The sequence below is a fragment of the Protopterus annectens genome, chromosome 10.part0 (assembly GCF_019279795.1).
Source record: "Protopterus annectens isolate FY-2018-M chromosome 10.part0, PAN1.0, whole genome shotgun sequence".
Classification (NCBI taxonomy): Eukaryota; Metazoa; Chordata; order Ceratodontiformes; family Protopteridae; genus Protopterus; species Protopterus annectens.
Genome location: NC_056744.1, coordinates 381,081,211 through 381,102,704, shown reverse-complemented (window position 1 = coordinate 381,102,704; position 21,494 = coordinate 381,081,211). Strand labels below are relative to the sequence as shown.

Sequence of the window (21,494 nt, the reverse complement as noted above, 5' to 3'; positions counted from 1 at the left end):
GTAACGCACCACTTTTTGCTTACACTAAAAGCTATCGTGGAGCCACAAAGAGGAGTTCCAAAGGAAAAATAGTCAGACCCTTGTGGGATAGGTCTCTCTCACCAAGTAAAGCCTTATTACACTTCAGAAGAATACAAACTAATTTCTAAGGCCTGCTATGAGGTCCTGAAATTCTCCTTAAAGTGTACAGACAGTATTCAGTCATTTACTACTTATGATACAGCACTTGAGCAGCCTGCATATATTGATACAGAGTAATTGAATCGTCCCATTCAGGTAGGAAGCTAAACCCACCTATGCACTAACTTTAGGTTTTGCTTTTAAGGTTATTTGGTCTTTAAGGAAGATTAAGGGTTTACGGATTATAAATTCTGCAATTCAGAAATCCTTTAGCAGGAAATTAGAGGAGAGTCGAGAGAAAAGTGGTATTACGGAACCATCACTTTAAATTACATTAACTGCTGGCTATAAAAGTGACAAATAAACTTTTTAATTATGAAATTTAGATTTCAGGATGGAAGTGGGTCCTGTATCAAGTGCTTCACACAGAAGTAGCCAAAAAAAATAATAATATTTGGTTTAACAAAACCAAGACCATACTGAGAGTAGAATAACTGCAGCATGGTTCAAGGGCAATAATGGAGAACACGGGACACTGGACCACACCAGTTTAACTGGTTCAAGTTTCTAAAGAGAAAACAGCATGCAAAATGTTATGCACCTGAAAGCTCAGTTTCACGAATACATGGACACACACTGCAAATTCAGAAATCCGGGGAGTTATTCTGTTGCAGCACACGAGTGTATAATATTCCAAGTTGCCCATTTAAAAATTTAGAAAACTTCACAAGCCATTTAAATGCAAATAATAAGTTTTCCAGGATAAATCATAGAAACAATTCTCCACAGCAAAGTCATTCCAAAATGCAAAAGTTCAAGACCTGCAGCCAGTCCAATAATCCAACCTAGTTTACAGAGGAGATAAAGTTACTGCTCAATAAAGAAATGTTCCTATTTTGCCAAGACTGTATGTGCCATCACTTCTTGTCTTTACTATTTGCACAATCAATGGGGAGCCAACTGATTTCAGAAATTACAATGGAGGTATTAAAGGTGAAGGAAAACAGGATTTCAAGATCGTGACGAGGATTTGCCTTTAATCATCATCTGGTGAATCAGAGGGTGCAAGATGGCTTTTTAAGACAAGGAAATGGGACTAAAGTTACCTTGCCAGAAGGGACAAGTAGAATCATGAGGGTTTTTTGTCCTACTAAGCATTTAAGAGCAACTTCCCATATCTCCTGCATCTGCTGAAGACCCCCCCCCAATGATGTGAAAATGTGAGCATGAGGGAGAGTCTTCTGGAATTAGGGAACAAGAGTTACAGCTTGCTACTGGAAGGGGAAGCAAACATTCTCAAAGACTGCTCATCGACATACAAAAAACTGATGGTAAAGTTTTAGAACCCAATCTCTATTTACAGCACTGACTGGGCTGTCTGCTTAACAAATCTACTCATTGTGGTGGCCCCTACAACAAAGGCTCCCACAGAAACTACAACCAGCAAACAGGTTTAATCTTCATGAGAAAAACATTTCTGACTTCCAAGGAACCCAGACTTGACTTAAATTCCAAAACCCTTAATGGAGAAGCAATTGTTGCTTTATTTTTAGTACCTGATGGCTGAAAGCAGAAAATGTCGACCTTCAGAATACTGAACAGAAAATGTTGAATATACAGATCAACAAGTGCTGCTAGCTTATTTCTGAGGCCACGGTACAACCGGGAGGGGTGGTTTTACACTTTCTCCTCTATAGTGCGATACCAAGAGCTGATATATATAATTAACTGGGGGTGTAGGGAGTGCAGGTTGCCCTGCTGCAAAAAGCAAAGTTTTATACTTTTTGGATCAGTGTCAGGAAGTGTTCGACACTGTGGATTCGATGTTTTGAATGTAGGCCATTTATGTAGTCAACATTCTGACATAGACCCCATCTGCTTTAATACCCAGGACTTGTTGGTTTTGATTGTTTGTTTCTGCATTGGATACAACTTTCTAGTCTTGAAACATTTGTGAGCTTCTTCAGGATGGCTTATCATGTGTATACATTAAAGTACATTTAGTGGTCATTTCTGCTCTGCTAATGGATTTTCTTTCCTCTCTTTTGGTAAAACTGTTCATAAAAGGAGTATCGCACGAGATCCCCTCAAGCAAATTCCTCCTTTTTGGGACCTGCTGCTCAGGCTGACGTTTGAATCATGAAAAACAAATTTACTTACTGCGCTGACATGTGAGAGTTGGGCTCTCTCAACTGCAAACTTTCATAGTGGGACAACCTTGCCCGATATTTTTCACAGGCATAGGACAGCTTTATGCACTTATCCCACTTTCATGCGAACGTGTGATCAGAATTCAACCTCAGTCTATTAATCTCCCTGTGTTCTTCCCAGAGCCCAAGAATAATGGAGAGAGGAGTCGGCATACCTTGGATGGGCATCAGCAGCTGAGGTGCCACCTTGACAGAAGGAAACCCTTCAGAAAGGCCGATTTCCTACACCCGTGCAAAGAAGGGTCAACCTGTCCCTAGGCAAACCTTTGCATGTTGGTGGTCCTCTGATATACTTTTTTTTTGTTACATCCACCATAGCAAGGTGAAGGTGAATCCAGGCAAGGTAAAGGTGCATTCCATCAGGGTTTTTCAACTTCAGTGGCTTATTGGAAAGGACTAGATTCAAAGTATTCTAGAGGTGGCAACTTTGTTCTCTGTCCATACTTTTATGAAGCACTACAAGCTGGATGCCCTTTTTTTAGATTCAGAGCAAGCTTTGCTAGAGATATTCTCCAGGGGCTCACATATATATAGCCACCCAACACCCCCTTTTGTTCTGTAGTCATTCTTACTGTGTGTGTGTATATGTGTGTGTGTGTGTGTGTGTGTGTGTGTGTGTGTGTGTGTGTGTGTGTGTGTGTGTGTGTGTGTGTGTGTGTGTGTGTGTGTGTGTGTGTGTGTGTGTGTGTGTTTTTAGGTTTGGAACAGTAGCAGCTTGCAAGCTTGTGTTTTCATTTTTTCCTTCTGGACCCTAGAAAACTGGAAGGGTCCTGTCTGTGGGTCTGAAAGGCAGTCCCTGTACTCTCAGGTGATTGGTCCATCAGACCCAGTCAGGGGAAGGAGCTCTGAGCTTTGGTAGACAGCCAAAGGAAGGATAGCAGGGCACTACTAATCGAATACCAGTAAGACGGTGTGTTCTACGAACATCTACTGTTACAGATAAGTAGGACTTGTGCAACTGTACTTTACTGCACATGACAAGTGAACGTCTAGCATAAAATAATGACATTAATATTGCTGTGCAAATTATTACTTCTGAAATTCCTATGGTGGGACATGGTTGCACTGATTTTTTTTTCTTGTAAGGGATAAACTGGAATACAACACTTGAGAGTTTTTTTATATTATGAGGTCCATATGGAAACACACGGGATCCCCAGCAGTTCTACAGGGAATATAACTGGACTATGGACTGCCCATACTAAACTATTTTCCTCGAGATACAGTGGGCCATACAAAATTGTTATGTATTAATGTTACCAAAATGTTATGCTGTTATTGTAGTCCTAACTTGCAGTCAGTTTATATTTGTTTTAAGGGACAGAGCAGTGATCTCCAGGGACCTTTTTTACACTTACCTGGGAGTGGTACTGGTTAAGTAACTTGCTTAGAATTACACAGGCAATGGAGAAGAAAGGAATTAAACCTTGCGCCATTGTACAACAGGAAATGGCTTAACAGGTTCCTAATTTTCTAAGCCAACAGCCAAATTGAGGATATGTATGCACTAAAGGATAAACAAAAGGCTGCACCAAACACTGGAATTAAAGCAAGGGAAGCACTGATACAAAGCAGACGTTTGCGTAACGGAGCAAGACAGTTTGCAAAACTGAAATTATTAATGTGCCAGCAGGTTTTTAGAAAGACAGTCCATTTGGTGTCATTTAGGCAACTGCAAAACAAATACGAAAAGCTGTGTGCATCTCTTACCTCTGTACTCAGAAATTATCATTAGTTCTTCACACACCCGTTACCGGACAAATGAAAAAGCCTCAGTATGACTGGTGCAATATTTATGCAAAGTCGAAAGCCAAAATTAATCAATACAAAAAGGTAGCCCCAAAGATATTAAAAGAGAAATATAGGCAAAGGCATCCAGATATGTAAAATTTCACAATAAAGAAAATATTACAAAGAGGGAATGTAAAAGAAGATTAGTACAGTAGAATTAAAAAAAAAAAAAAAAAAAACTAGAAGCTAAAAGTTATGGAATGCCTGCGAAGTGAAGGATTTGGGGTATAAGATCAAACAGGTTACATCACAGCATGATGGAGTGAGTCCACAAAGTAAGGAAAAACAGGAAGATCATCAGACATCTGAAGAAGAAATACGGGCATTGGAAAGAAAAAGATTTAACATGGTGCAACATTTATGCAAAGGTAAAAGCAAAAATAACTAATACAAAAAGAGCAGCACCAAAGATATCTGAAGAGAAATACAGACAAAGGAATCTGGACATGGAAAACTTTACAATACAAAAAATAAAAAGACAAAGAAGAAAAATAGAAAAGATTAGTAATGGAAAAGAAAGAAATAGAAAAGATTAGTAATGGAAAAGAAAGAAATAGAAACCGAGGTTATAGAGTACCTGCGAAATGAAGGATTCAGTGTGGAAAATCTAACTCAAAGCACCACAGCAGGATAGACATCCAAATTAAGGAGAAACCAGTGGAATGGGAAGCAACTGGTCAGTTGCCATATGAAGATATTTTGCCACGAAACCAGTATATATGTTCACTTGAAGCTGGACAGCAAGGGAAGGAACAGGAAACTGTGACAACTCTGGAGCAGTCAATGTTGAGGAGTGATAGGCCAGTAAGTCCCCATATGAGAGCAACAGATGACAGGATGAAATTGAAGATAATGGGTCACAGGAAGATGCTATAGAACTTTCTGCAGAATGCCCGCAAAAAATGGAGAATAAAAACTGTGCCCTCAGTTTAGAAGAAAATGAGCTAAGAGAAGACCTGCTTATTTAATAGAGAGTGATAGACTGAAGAAGGTCAATAAAACCCAAAAAGTCAGAAGTTTGATAAAACAAATGGATCTCTATGGACAGTCCTAATTACTGTGTTCATGTGATATAACAGAAGTAAACAGGATACTACTGTGCAGCCAAATTAACAGATACAATTTTACCACAAGAACACAGGGTAATAAGGTAAAGAAAGGGGAGAGATCAAATACCATCCTGGAAGTATAGAATAGAGAGACAACTATAAAGCAGTTAGAGGAGTACAGAAGGGGGGAAACAGATCAACAAAAAAACTCAAGAGACAGATGTGATAAAAGCAATGTGCAATATTATAAACAGATCAGGATCTATTATGCACGAATTGCAAATAAAAAATATCAGCACAGGCAGAAAAACTTAGAAGATACACAGATAAATATAAAGGAAAAGTACAAAATAAACAATTTATTGATGACCCCAAAAAGTGAGACAGAACTGGGAAACAAGCTAAAAGGAATTGAAAGACCACCCAAAAATACATAAAAATTTACATGATCCTCCAGGTAGACCCATTGTGTCAGGTAGAGGCTCAATCATGGAACTATGGTCGCAATTTTTGATTAAATATCTGAAACCCTTCTTGAAACGGGTTAGGGCTCGTATTCAAAATACCACAGAGTTTTTACAGATTATCTCAAATATGCAACTTGAGTTGGGATGGGTGCTATGCACTTTGGACGTGGCAGCCATATACACCAACATCCCCCACTGGACAGGTTTACAGGCTTTGGAACACTGGTGGGTACAATACCTTCTTAATCTGTCTTGTGGAACAAGTACTCACCAAAAATATTTTTTATTATCAAGGAAAATGTTTCTGGCAGATACAGGGTACTGCCATGGGGGCATCATTTGCCCCAATTTATGCAGATCTTTTTATGGCCTTTTTGGAAGAACAACTCATTTATGATCCATCTCATAACTTATACCTAGGAGGAAATTGACATATGGAGGCAATTTTTAGAGAATTGTTGGATACTTTGGAGGGCAGATCTGCATACCTTACGGAGTTTGTTGAGTATTTAAATAGTAACAAGTGGGGAATACAATTTACAGCGAATCATCATGCGGAACAGATCACATTTTTGGATGTTTTAGTCACCAGAAATACAGACATCTTAGACACTCAGGTATACCGCAAATACCCACAATACAACTCATTACTTCATTCATCCTCCACACATTACACGTAACATGCCCAAATCGCAGTTTCCTGTATAAGGTGTGTCTGTTCCAATCCAGACAGGTACGAATACTTCAAACAGGATTTGACTAAAAGGTTCAAAGAAAGAAGCTATAAAACTGGCAATATCTTGACCGCTAGCAATTGGGCTTCCACACTTGATAGGAATGATTTTAGTTTATAAAGTAAAACAGCAGTCTAGAAATCCTGACATTCGTTTAGTGACCACTTTTGGATGCAATACCAATACATTATTAGACTGTATCAACAGACATTGGGAACATATTAGCTGACCACAGATTATCAGATGTTTTACAAGACAAATGTCTCTTCTTTTCTTAGGGGCAAAACTTTAGGGTCATATTTCAGTCACTACAAACACAGACTTACTAGAGTTAGTGACAAATTTCAATGCACATTGACGGGAGACCTTCTATATGGGTGTGTACCGTGTGGACATTGTGTTCACAGTTTACTACCAAAAATACAGGAACAGTATTTGAGATTACGTTTTTGGCAAATTGTGGTACAGATTGGGTTATTTATCTTGCCACCTGTACCTGTTCAGCGTTTTATATAGGACAAACCTCTCGACCACTTAGGATACGTATACTGGAGCATGTCAGCGACATTAAGAATAGAAGACTAACCAATGTCTTATATAAACATTCCCTTGTACACACCACTGCCAATTTCAGATTTTCTATTACAGATAGATAGGGTTAACAAAATTGGTTGCCATACTATACTCAATAATAAAGAAAAAAAAGTGGATTATCAAGTTGGGCGGTTTGTTTCCACCTGGTCTCAATGAACAATTATAGCCAACCAATCAGTAGGTCTTTTGTCAAGAACATGTTGTATAAAAATGGCAGGTATTTGTGTGTTTATGATTCACACTGAAGAAGCCTTTGTCTATTTCAGCCAAAACCAGTCTGTCTGCCTTACAGGACATGTTATATTAAACTTTGAATTTTCTATAGACATCACTGTGTGCTGGCCTTGTGTTTCTCAATTTATTGATGACCCCAAAAAGTTTGAGAGAACACTGGGAAACAAGGTAAAAGTAATTGAAAGACCACCCAAAAAAGAAGAAATGGATACATTTTGGAGAAGTATTTATGAAGATCCTGTGGAACATAAAGATGCTAACTGGACAGAAGAAGCAAAGAAAGAATAAGAAGTTTAAAGGTACAGGATATGAAATGGGATGAAGTAACAGCCAGAGAGACTGAAACAAAGTTAAGAAATGCCTCTTAACTGGAAAAGGCATAGATGTAGTACCTAACTTCTGGTTAAAGAATTAACATCTTTGCATGAAGATTTGGCCATGTGTAAGAGCTATTTATATGCACAACCAACCTGGCTAACAGGAAAAACAGTGTTCCTACTTAAGAGTGAACCTCCAAGCGACCCTAAAAATTATAGGCCAATAACTTGCCTTTCAACTATGTGTAGACTACATACCGGAAATGATGCCAACAAGAGTTTGTAGCCATTTAGAAGAAAACTCAATCACGGAAATAGAACAAAAGGGCAGTAAAAGAAAGTCATATGGAACAAAGGATCAGCTGTTGCTAAATAAAATCATAATGGAGAACTGTAAAAAGGGGAAGAATCTAAATATGGCATGGACTGACTACAAAAAAGCATTTGATAGTATCTCACTTCCATGGATTAAAAGACTGCGTAAAAATGTACAAGATATAGCCTACACTGATCAACTACATTGTAGTGACCCAGAAAAGTGGTAGACCGCTTTGCAATTAAGCACGATAAAAGGCAAATTATTATTCCAGGGATAGAAATCTAAAGGTGGATATTCCAGGATGACTACCAGTCACCTCTCTGCTATTCTGTCTTGCTCTTAACCCATTAAGCTATCTACTTAACAGTTTAGGCCATGGCTATAATTTGACTCCTAGAAAAACAAGTGTAAAGACTTCTCATCTTCTCTTTGTTGGTGACTTAAAACTCTACAGCTCATCAGAGGAGGAAATGAAAACAGAACTGCAAGTAGTCAAAAAGACAAAATCAAAAGGAAACAACAAAGCAAAAACAGCAAACTGGAGCGAGGGCTGTTGTGGGTCAGCAAGTTTAAAATTCTATGAAAAATGTACAAAAACAAAACAAATCCAAATATAAAACAACCTTTTATTAAAGAAACGTTCAAATGAAATGGTGTAAGCACTTTCTTCTCATAATCCAATGAAACGTCAGACAAAACCAAACTAACATGAATAAAGTTTAAATATGTAACAGAAGACACACCTCTCATTTGTTACAGCCAATCAACAGTACAATACAAAAAAATAATGCATAATTCATGGATTCAATAATCTTGGAGTTTTAAAAAGCATGTGTTAAAAGTGGTGCAACAGCCAGGAATCAAACCCAGGTCAACTACTTGAAAGGCAGCTCTGCTCATCACTACGCCACATAAACAGCACTGAACATGAGAGATCAAATAAGTAACACAACATTTCACATCAAAAACTTGTAAAATACTGTAAATCACACAATAAATAATATGATAAACATTCCAAATATGTAGCTACAGTTAAATATTAAAAGGTTAAAACTACCTTTCTTGTGCTTTTAGTCTTAAAATACTAGTTATAGAAAGGCAGCCACTGAAACCTGGCCAGTAATTAGCCCCTAGGCATAACTGCCAGGCTAATTCCATTCTCTCCAAAATAATAGTCCATGGTCCACCCCTTTCTCTTATCTTTATTACATCCAGTACAAAAAAATTAAATGAATGTTCTGTATACTCCAGTCAGGTTTCATCTTTTAATCCTGTAGTTTTCAAACTGGGTGCAGTACACCACTTTTTCAGAGGTACAATACAATTTGTCTTTTGGTTTGAATTTAAAACCATTAATCAAAACGTCCTCAATTTCACGAATGAAGGGACAAGAATTACAACACCCATAGTTTTTCACGAATCCTGTGGAATTAAAAAGTGTGGCGTCCCTTCTACTATGTCCTTCAGATTCATTCCCCTCAAACACAACAATAATAACTGGTCCTTGACCCACTACATCTTTGATCCACTGCATCTCATCTCTTTGTCCTGCTGCAGTTATCTACCATTTTTTTGCAAGATGTATTTAACTTGCTTACTGTTTGTACCAAAGGTAGTTACAAAATGAGCATGTAAATTCATTACTTACCTGCATATTGTGTTCTAAGTTAGTAGGCAATGTTATCTGGATCAACTCTAACATTTGCATCGCTTATTCTATTTGCCCTGTTTTCAAATTCAATCTCTCCTCTAAACAGGGCTTTAAAATAACCTATTTTGTCATACATGAAGTTGTGTGGGTACCCTCACTTCTGAAACATAGTTTTTTAAGGTCTCACACTTCTCTAAAAATAAATCAAACATAGATACCATCCTAGATGCCCTTACAAACTGACCTTTAATGACAGCTTTCTTCTGGTTTAAAAACTCCATAGTTCTATTTAAATATTTTAAAAAGTTTGCCTCCCCATAAAACAAATCATGTAAAAAAATTTGGTATAAAACTGGCAGTATTGACAGAGTTCTGATCCAATAAGATAAGTCTTCTCCCACTGCAGCATGACAGTATTAGCATAACCACTCCCACAAGCTGACCCCCATTGGCCACCCCTTGTTTCTGCAAATAATACTTCTCAAACACAATAAAATTACTGTTAACAATTTCTAAAACGTGCTCAAGTAAATCAATGTCCTCTTGTGAAAAATGCTTCTCAATCAAAAAATCATAACATTACACCCCTACATTGTGTAGAATTACGGAATACAAATCCTTTCCGTCTATTGTAATAAAAAACGTATTCCTCACTAAATTCAATATCATTTAGTTTTATTGGAAAATCCCATGAATCCTTACAAATTGTTGGCTCGTTGAACATAATTTTATTCAATTTCACATCAATGTATTTAGCCAAGGTGTATGTAATAGACCCCCTGGCATCTACAATGGGGCGCATCGGAGGTTGTTGTATACTCTTACACAACTTCGGGAGGTCAAACACTGTTCAGGTGATTGGGTGGGTGACCAATAAACAATTATATTCAGTACCAGTAATACTGCCATCTATCAACAAATCTTCCAATGTGCCCCTAATATGCCTGTATGCTCCATTCAACTAGTTTAGTGAGCTGGATTCATATGATTCAGCAGACAAAATTTCTTTAATTTTGGACAGATAATCCGTATGATTCATTACCATTAAATCACCTCCTTTATCTGGTTTCATAAATCGAACCAGTGTATTATTTGAGATTGAATCCATTAATTGCCTTTCATTCCTAGAAGTATTAGGAACATTATTGACTGTTCTCATTTCACAAGTCAAGCTCACACATCTTATAAAACAACTCTAATGTAGCATGGTTTGGGGGTAAAAGTACTGGATATATGTAGTGGTGTTGTCACCATGCTGACATTCTGGAAAAGAATTTTAAAATTGAACTGTTTATTAGAAAATTGAATCTATCAATATTTAACATTTGTTTACTGGGATAGTCCGACTGGATTACACAAAAACCCATTTTCAGTGGTGGCCCGGGGAGAAAGTTCCACAAATACAAATACATAGCAACACAGTAATATATCTTAGAGTTGTTGCATATATACATTACAATATATATCATTAGTAACAGGCACACACACACACACACACACACACACACACACAAGGATTAGAATAAAACAAAATCCTGCAGGACAGTTGTGGTACTCAAAAAATGACACGCTGATAATTTGTTAGCACGTACTAGAGAGAGATTTATACTAGAGAAGGTTTTTAACTGCAGCAGCCAGCAGTAATGTACAAAGCCAAGAATCAGCAAGGAAGTTTTTGAGCAAGTGTTTGAACTCTTAAAATTAGTAGAAGTTCTCGAAGGTTTAATGGAAGCGAGTTCCAATGTTTTGCTACATGATGGGAGTATAGGGAGTCTCCGGCAGTATTTGTTGATTTGGTAACATGTAGTAAGCATGCATTAGTTGAACAAAGGGAATGGCTGGTTGAATAGATTTGGAGAAAGTTTTGTAGTGTAGGTATTTTGTTGGCCTGATACAATACATTGAGTGGCATGGTTAGTTACTGTACAAGAGATGATGCGGGAGTTCTAGCCAAGACAGTTTTTTCAATATATCACAGTGGTGTATATGATTTGGGAAGTCAGAAGCAAATCTGGCAATTTTATTATGACATTGCTCATTTTTTTTTTTAGATTAAAAAGAACTGGAGAAGCATATAGGAGAGCCGATAAAAGATGAGTTCTGGCAATAGCTATCCTAGAGGTGTTGATTGTACAAGAACAAAAATTGTCTAAAGTACTTATTCTTTTCTGAACTTAAATAGTTTATGAGACAAGTCTTAGGTTGTTGTCAAGGGTGTAGCAGTTTGGTTTATGTGTCAGTAGTGATGAAGTAGGAGCACATAGTGTTACTGGTAGTGATGAAGTAGTAGCACATAGTGTTACTGGTAGTGATGAAGTAGTAGCACATAGTGTTACTGGTAGTGATGAAGTAGTAGCACATAGTGTTACTGGTAGTGATGAAGTAGTAGCACATAGTGTTACTGGTAGTGATGAAGTAGTAGCACATAGTGTTACTGGTAGTGATGAAGTAGTAGCACATAGTGTTACTGGTAGTGATGAAGTAGTAGCACATAGTGTTACTGGTAATGATGAAGTAGTAGCACATAGTGTTACTGGTAATGATGAAGTAGTAGTACATACTGTTACTGGTAGCGAAGTAGTAGTACATACTGTTACTGGTAGTGATGAAGTAGTAGTACATACTGTTACTGGTAGTGATGAAGAAAGTGGTACATACAGTTACTGGTAGTGATGAAGAAAGTGGTACACAGTTACTGGTAGTGATGAAGAAAGTGGTACACAGTTACTGGTAGTGTAGTAGTACATACTGTTACTGGTAGTGATGAAGTAGTAGTACATACTGTTACTGGTAGTGATGAAGTAGTAATACATACTGTTACTGGTAGTGATGAAGTAGTAGTACATACTGTTACTGGTAGTGATGAAGTAGTAATACATACTGTTACTGGTAGTGATGAAGTAGTAATACATACCTGTTACTGGTAGTGATGAAGTAGTAGCACATACTGTTACTGGCAGTGATGAAGTAGTAGCGCATACTGTTACTGGTAGTGATGAAGTAGTAATACATACTGTTACTGGTAGTGATGAAGTAGTAGTACATACTGTTACTGGTAGTGATGAAGTAGTAGCACATACTGTTACTGGTAGTGATGAAGTAGTAGCACATACTGTTACTGGTAGTGATGAAGTAGTAGCACATACTGTTACTGGTAGTGATGAAGTAGTAGCACATACTGTTACTGGTAGTGATGAAGTAGTAATACATACTGTTACTGGTAGTGATGAAGTAGTAGTGCATACTGTTACTGGTAGTGATGAAGTAGTAGTACATACTGTTACTGGTAGTGATGAAGTAGTAGTACATACTGTTACTGGTAGTGATGAAGTAGTAGTGCATACTGTTACTGGTAGTGATGAAGTAGTAGTGCATACTGTTACTGGCAGTGATGAAGTAGTAGTGCATACTGTTACTGGTAGTGATGAAGTAGTAGTGCATACTGTTACTGGTAGTGATGAAGTAGTAGTGCATACTGTTACTGGCAGTGATGAAGTAGTAGTACATACTGTTACTGGTAGTGATGAAGTAGTAGTGCATACTGTTACTGGTAGTGATGAAGTAGTAGTGCATACTGTTACTGGTAGTGATGAAGTAGTAGTGCATACTGTTACTGGTAGTGATGAAGTAGTAATACATAACTGTTACTGGTAGTGATGAAGTAGTAGCACATACTGTTACTGGTAGTAATGAAGTAGTAGTACATACTGTTACTGGCAGTGATGAAGTAGTAGTACATACTGTTACTGGCAGTGATGAAGTAGTAGTGCATACTGTTACTGGTAGTGATGAAGTAGTAGTACATACTGTTACTGGTAGTGATGAAGTAGTAATACATACCTGTTACTGGTAGTGATGAAGTAGTAGCACATACTGTTACTGGCAGTGATGAAGTAGTAGTGCATACTGTTACTGGTAGTGATGAAGTAGTAATACATACTGTTACTGGTAGTGATGAAGTAGTAGTACATACTGTTACTGGTAGTGATGAAGTAGTAGTACATACTGTTACTGGTAGTGATGAAGTAGTAGTGCATACTGTTACTGGTAGTGATGAAGTAGTAGTACATACTGTTACTGGTAGTGATGAAGTAGTAGTACATACTGTTACTGGTAGTGATGAAGTAGTAGTACATACTGTTACTGGCAGTGATGAAGTATTAGTACATACTGTTACTGGCAGTGATGAAGTAGTAGTGCATACTGTTACTGGCAGTGATGAAGAAGCACATGCTGTTAGTGAAGTAGTATTGCAAACTGTTACTGGTAGTGATGAAGAAAGTGGTACATACTGGAAAATAGTTGCTAGTGGGTTGGCAGTATTTAGACCACTGGTGAAAATGCTGAACAAAAGCAGGTCAAGAACTGAACCTTGTGGCACACCTAGTGTGAATGAGAAGGGTGGAGAGGTTATGTTACCATATAACTGCTCGTTATTCCTTTAGGTAACTTTGGAACCACAGGACAGCAAACGGATGCAGGTTCCGATTAGATAGAACATTCATCAGTTTATGATGGGAGACTATCAAAGGCCTTGGGGACTGTCTAAGAAGACCACAGAAACAAATTTGCCCTCATTATGGAGTTTATAGATAGTACTGGAAAAGTTGAGCAGTGCAGTAGTGGTGCTATGGTGGGGTCTAAAACCATACGGAGTTGGCAAGAAGGTTATTAGAAAGCACGTAGTGAAGGAGTTGGGCATGAATACATCTTTCAAGGATTTTAGATATGGGAGTAATAAGCCTATAATTTGTGAGCTCTATACAGTTGCCACCCTTATCTATGGAGATATGTACAATTTTCCATAGCTTTGGGATGGACTGTTCTGCAATGGATTTATTGATAAGAATTGATACAGGTTAGGATATGACTTCTGCTGCTATTTTTACATATTCAGCAGGTAGGTTGTCTGCTGCAATAGTGGTGGGTTTGAATTCCTTTAGTAGTTTTTCGTAGTTTTTGTAGATACAGGTTGAAAGGAGAATGATGTACTATTTGGGAATTGGATGCGGTTGGTGAGTTAGGATTCTTGTTGTTAATTAGGGACAATATACTTTCTGTGAAGTACTTATTAAATTCTTCTGCAATGGTACTAGAGAAATTTGGAATTTTGGGAGGAGGAGTTATTTGGCCTGGGTGAAGGATGATTCAATAGTACTGCAGAATTTTTGGGTGTTATGTTGGTGCTTTAACTGTAAGTTATTGTAGTAGTATTTCTTCTCTAGGTTAATCTGACATTTAGCTTCATTTCTAAGTTGCTGGAATGCGAGTTGATTATTATGTGTTTTACAGGAATACCATAATTGCCAAGCCTCATCTCTTTCCTTTAGGAGGATCCTTGTGTCTTTGGAGAGCCATGGTGTAAAGTTTGATTTACAGAGAATGGTTCTTGGGTGTGCTAGCCTGTTAAGAATGTTGAGAAAGCTATTACTGAAATATTCTACTGCTATACCAAGGGGCGTGCATTTCAGGATGGTCCAATTACACTTTTTTAGGGTCTGTATAAATTCTAGAGAGCAAAACTTTGTATTTCGCAAAGTATGTTGTGTTTGATGAGATTAGGGTGTTGCCCAAGTAGGTACGTAGGCATATAGTCGCTAAGACTGTCAGGCCATAATGTTGGTAGAGGTTAGGTCTTTTTTTTTAAATCATCAATCCTGGTACGTCCCTGGATAAGTTGAATGAAACCAACTAGGTTAATGAAGGTTTTTAAGGGTGGTTGAATTACAGGAGGACCAGTCTACATTAAAGTCACCCATAACGATGGTTTTGTGAGCTATGCCATTAGATATGCTTTGTAGGATATATTCAATAATGGGAAAAGTACTGCCAAGTGGGATGTAAATGACTATAATGGTAATAAATTTATTTTGGTTAAGTAGGAGCTGGGTTGATGTAGATAACCAAAATAAATTTATTACCATTATAGTCAAGTGGGAGCTGGGTTGATAAGATATCTGTTTTCTAGGTTGGGTATTTCGAGATCAACTGGTACTATCAGAAGTTAGACTTGTACATTACGGCCACACCTCCACCTTTTCTTTCTTTCTTTCCTGTCCACCCTAAACAGGCTGTATCCAGTAGGGGTTATTTCATTGTCAAATATACGTGGCTTAAGCCAAGTCTCAGAGAAGGCAGCTATGTCAGGAGAGTAGTGAGATAATGCAGCATGCAATTCTTGGACTTTGTTTACTATACTTCTAAGGTTTAGGTTAAGGAGCAATATGTTTGAGCCTTTATGAGATACTGTAGATGGAGTAGATTTTGTAATTGTTGAGGTGCTACAGGAGTGCTATTTGAAGCGGGATTAGAATGTAAATCACCACTAATTATGAGCCTCGAAGTGACTGCAGCTAGAGGTATGTAGTAGTTTGGATATAAATTTATGTTGCTTGAAGAAAGATAATTTGGAGTTAAGTTTTAGATAGGTCAGTTTATAGATGGTTAATATTAGTGAGTGCTGATGCAATATGAAAATGGATGAGTTTGGATGGTGGTGTCAAATTTTTTAGATGATATAAAAGTTGAGCCTTTAGCAAAAAGATCACAACAAACTTCATCAATGTGAATGTCAAAGTCACCTTCAGTATTCAGCCAAATATTTGCAGGTGGAAGGCTTACACTACCATTTTTAACTTGTTGGATTTCTAATACCTGCTCCAGTGTCTCTGCCCTTGCCTCCCCCTCCCACCCCTCTGATTATATCCCTCCCCCCTCCTGTGGAATCCACCCCTCTGAGGGTTCTGAACAACTTGGGACAAACCGATTCTGACCCTGTTGTCTGTTCCGAATGTCTAAAAAATCATCACCTTTGATGTCAACTTGCCTCTACATTATTAATCAGTAGCATAATTCTGAAGTGGGACTAACAATTTGGACATTTTCGGAAACTGGCTTCTTGTTCTTAAGTTTGTTTTCCCCATTGCTGAGCTGTTGGGGGTGTGGGTAGGCAGAATTTTCACTTCAAGCTTTCTTATCCCTTGCTAGTTTTTTTACTTATTTATTTTTTATTACTTTTCTTGATAACAGACACCTTCTCATCAATACTTTTAAAAATCCTTCAAATTCAAAATGTTTAAAAACATCATTTACAATAAGCCTGTCTGTGTCACCTGGTCAATTAAATAATTCAATAAGTTCCTTATAGAAAATTGATTCGGGTACCAAGCCAGCAAGAAATTTCCAAGAACGTAAACCCTTGGGTACATTAAGACAAATTAATATATTCAGTAAAATAAAGATCATCTAACTGTAATTTTTAAATTTTCATTAACAAATAATCTAGTTCAGACAAATGATTTTGTATATCATTTCCTGGAACTGTCTGTGAAGACACTAAACTCATAGTACACCTCAACCAGTCATTTAAAATGAATGGTTTCCCATTCAGTCCATTCTGAACACAGTTACCAGCAATCTTCATGTAACTGACCTGATTTTGGTGAAAAGTTGGCAAGCCTGTTAAATGTCTATGTAATTCACCATTGGTTTGTCCATTAAAACCATTCTGTTGGTTAATACCCTGTCCAAAACTCGAATTGTATCAAAGTATAACCCTTTGACTGTTAAAACCTCCATTGTTTGCCTCAGGAACAAGAAAACACAGAACTCACATTAGAACCTTAGATGACATAAGAATGTCATTTGGTCTTGATAAATGTGGAAAAGCAACCTTTAACGCAGCAAAACCGCAGCACCAAGAAAACATCAGTCTGGGCAAGAATGCGGTATAAAAACTTCAGCAAGAGGGAGTGTGTAAATATTTGGGAATTGATGAAGGATCAACAATAAAACATGAAAAAATGTGAGCAAAACTTAGTAAGGAATATTTTAGAAGACAAAGTAATCCTGAAAACAGCACTGACATCTCGGAACAAAATTCAAGCGATAAAGCAATTTGCTCTTCCTGTCCTAACTTAAAGTGTTTTTGGGGTGATTGACTGGCCCCAAAACGTGTTGGATAGATTAGATAGGAAAACGAGAAGGATGCTTTATGCTCATCAAATGATCTATTTAAAAAAAAAAAAAAAAAAAAAATCAATCAGTGCATACCAATTTTATAAATTCCCTATTCTGATTATGGGCCTCCATGAAATTGATTACACGTATAGATCTGCAATCTTGGGACTGCACACATCTCACAGGACCCAAGTGTAGTGAAAGTTTTGAAACATGAGGGATCTAAGATGACTTCCCTGATTAGTCTAGCAGAAGCAAATCTATGTCACGCAGGAATGGAAATCAAACCAGAAGTAGATAAAAATCAGGTGGCAACTGAATGTGCCAAAAACAAAAGAAAGAATATAATGTGAAGGACCATATGAGAAGGCAAGAAATGTGGAAAATGCATAAATATAGCTGCAAGTATAGAAAACTTCTGGAAGAACCTCATGTTGATCAGGGAGAGGCAAATCCAAACCAAAAGATGAAAGGTTAATATTGGCAGCCCAAGACAGTAGGCTATGCACCCGTTGGTTTACAAAGTCCATTGAACATGTGGGAGAAACAGACAAATGTAGGACTTCTAAAACAGAACTGGAAACAGTCGCACACCGCTCTGCTGGTTGTGACATACTAATGGCAGAAATACTGTATACTGAAAGGCATAATAATGTGGCAAGACTTTTGCACTGGGGAGTGTGTAAACATTACGGTACTGAAGTATCTAAAAAACGGATTCTGGCATGTAGCCCGCAAGACAATTCCCTGCAAGCTACACCGCCGTACCCAAATGGCTGCAGCGGCACTTTGCCGTAGTGCAATACGGCTGAAAAGCCTAACCGCTGCAGCTGTAATCTATGTACGGGCAAAGACAGCCGTACCGGATGTGTAACACATTCCTTATTTACATTCAAGGAATGCATTTATTGAAGTATTTATTTATTATGTTGTCAGACTGACAACAAAGTAAATAAATAAGTAATAAACACTGAAATCTCAACAAAACACTGCCAGTCCTAACATTATATGGAACTGTGAACTCAACTCAAAATCAAGTACTGTAATGCTCATCCCAATGATAAGGACAGATTTAAAAACGTAACCGACACGGAGCAACATGCCTGCAATTGCAAATTATGGTTTGCATGCTTCTCTGTGCATCATGACCAGCCCGTGCAGCTATGCTGTATTCTAAAAGAGAGAGTCCTGCTGGTTTCCAAACCACAGGGAAAGCACAAGCCAGCAGAGAATATGCCACGTGTGAACACTTCCCTTTGCCAATTTTTAAAAATAGCCCCCTCAAATTGTTATGGGAAACGGGAACAAATGGGAACTCAGATGTTATGTACAGTTTGATGGAAACTTATGCAAGTGCGCCTGTAGCAGGCTGATGCGGTACCTAGTGTACATCATGCAGTGCACCTGTGGCTGACTGATGCTGTACCCAGTGTACATCGTGCAGTGTGCCAGTCACAGGCTAATGCTGTACCCAGTGTAGAGTGCGCCTGGGGCAGGCTGATGCTGTGTACAGTGTGCCTGGAGCAGGCTGATGCTATACCCAGTGTACACCGTGTAGTGCGCCTGTCATAGGCTGATGCTATACCCTTTGTACACCACTCATGTACTCTGGCTACTCAAACATTACATTTTTTTCTCTTAACCTTGGCTTCCAAGAGTTTTTCCACCTGTTAGCTTTTCCCAAAATTCTAGTCTGAAAACTAAAATGCAATGTCCGGTAGGGTACAGATGCAAGTTGCATTTATCAGTTTACACTTTAATATCTGCAGGCAGCTTCGATGCCAAAGTGCTGAATATTGGTGGTTATTATTACCTTGTATCTGCTATCACAGCATGCCCCAAAACAATCCTTTCACATATTCAATGGGGTGGCTACAGAATCAGAAAGTACACTGCTATAGTCTTATCATGACGGCCAATGCACATCTATGCTGCCCATTCATTCCACTGCTCCACAGATCCCACAAGGTATCCCCCTCAGGTGAACGCTACTAGAGGTGGGAATCATTCAGGGAACCATGAAGACACTTTTTTTACATCCTGGCAATAAGCATTCTGGACAGAATAACCCCATACACTGGCTTGTTGGTAGTGGTGGGGGCCATGTAGACCATACTACAGCAGTTGTCCACAATGTCTTTTTGCAAGTACTTACTTCCTCGCATTCACTACAAAGTCCAACAGACTGATGGCTTTTGTGAGCTAATGTCCATCCCAGACCACTAATACACTGCAGAAATTCCTTAGAAATCAGCTCAAATCTTTACGTATCATGCCTTTGTTGACCAGTTTAGTCCCACTGGGCTAATGGCCTCTTTTCAGGGGAGACCAGTGATAGTATATATACTACTAGGGGAAATTTGGCCTGGGCATCGGGGAATCTTCCCCTACACTTTTTTGATAAGTGCCATGTAATTTATTTACATCTACATGAGCCACCACCAACTCAAACAGATGGGACCTTGCTTTAACGTCAATCAGAAGGAGGTTCAGAAGGAATCTAAACCAGATCAATTTTATACAGGTTAAGGAAAGATGGCTACAGGATATACACAAATAAATAAAATTTTCATTTTACATGCGAAATAACATATTAACATACTAACTTAGAGGATAATATAAGAGTAGCAAAGCAATAAATAGCGATAAAGCAGCATATAAAAATTTAAATTTAAATAATCAAAGAAATTTAAATAAAACTTTGGTTACAAGATAGAGCACACCATCAAGGATAGCAATACCGACTGCCTCATAAGGAATGTTTACCTTGCATCGCCACTGTCACTATAAACTGACTCACCTTCCAGAAGGTCGAGATAAACAAGAAATGCAGCGTAAACTTGAGTGTCGTCACCGACATCTAAGGCCATCATCTCAGTGAACTGAAAAAGAACACATACATACATAAATTTCATATTAATTCAAATGCAAGCCACTTCTGATAAGAATACAATAAAAAAGAACATTTGCTGACCAGACGTTTAATACTTTTGCCTCATGTACACAGACAACCCTCTCCTCCTACCACCCAACATTACAACCTGTGAGAGATGCACTTATCTAGCCAAGCTGGAGGTAAAGCTCTCTCTAACCAAGCCTGAACTTAACAATCAAGAGGAGAAGGTAAACACTTGCACCACACCACATAGTCGCACCACACCACATAGTCCCACTAAACCTACACCACCGAAATTCACATAACACAAAAACATTCATGGAGGCTCTCAATAATAATCTGCTCAAGCAACAGAGACCTCCAAAGCAGAAATGCAAGCAACATCCACCCCCCAATACAACCCAAATGACACATAGCCCACGGACTCAGTGTGCCACTCAACCACAGCCCGTAAGGCAAAACAACGTAACCAACAAACTAGTTATAGGTGATTTTTTATAGTCAGGCACACTGATGTCCCACTCATCAGGCTAAACAAGGAGAAGGTTACTGTCAGCTGCCTGTCAGGTGCCAGGATCCGCCACATAACCCATGCACTCAGGTCACTCCACAACAAGTACAAATATGACTGTCACTGTCCATGTTGGTGTGAATGACCTGAGATGTACCTCCCTGGACTACATGAAGAGACACATGGAAGAGCTCTCCAATCTTGTAGCCCAGGCATGACACTAACCTTGAGTAGCATCCTGCCATCGCCCAGAATGAAACCGCAATACAAGGACAAAATGATTGACTTTAACAATTGGCTAAGCTTCTGATCCAGTATCTGTCTGCCTGGGATGACAGGGTCAGACCACGATGCTTTACCAAAGATGGCCTGCACCTGTCACCCCTGGGATTCCGGATACTGGCCAAGGCTCTTGCCGCCCCTACAGTGCCTTTTTTAGGCAAGGCTCAAATGACAAATTCATCACCGTAACAGGAACAGGCAAGCAAAAAAGTACAGTTTTGTACCTACCATAAATGTAGATGTCCGATAGGCATGCATCTGCAGTCCTTACAAATGGGTTGTCCTGTAGTCAGGCAGCCCTTGATCGGCAGGATTCCAAAGTCTGGGTCTGGCCTCGGCTGGTGTCCCACTTCACCCGAC

At 38.5% G+C, this 21,494-nt stretch overlaps 1 protein-coding gene across 2 annotated transcripts in view; it reads right to left on the bottom strand.

The window, feature by feature from the left end:
• The window catches only part of TSEN15 (tRNA splicing endonuclease subunit 15), a 148,589-nt gene that overhangs the window by 76,891 nt on the left and 50,204 nt on the right, over positions 1-21,494 (bottom strand). For both annotated transcript variants that reach the window (XM_044085300.1, XM_044085301.1), the window contains exon 2: positions 20,246-20,327. In XM_044085300.1, the coding sequence (XP_043941235.1) occupies positions 20,246-20,327 (82 nt within the window). The remainder of the gene's footprint in view (positions 1-20,245; positions 20,328-21,494) is intronic.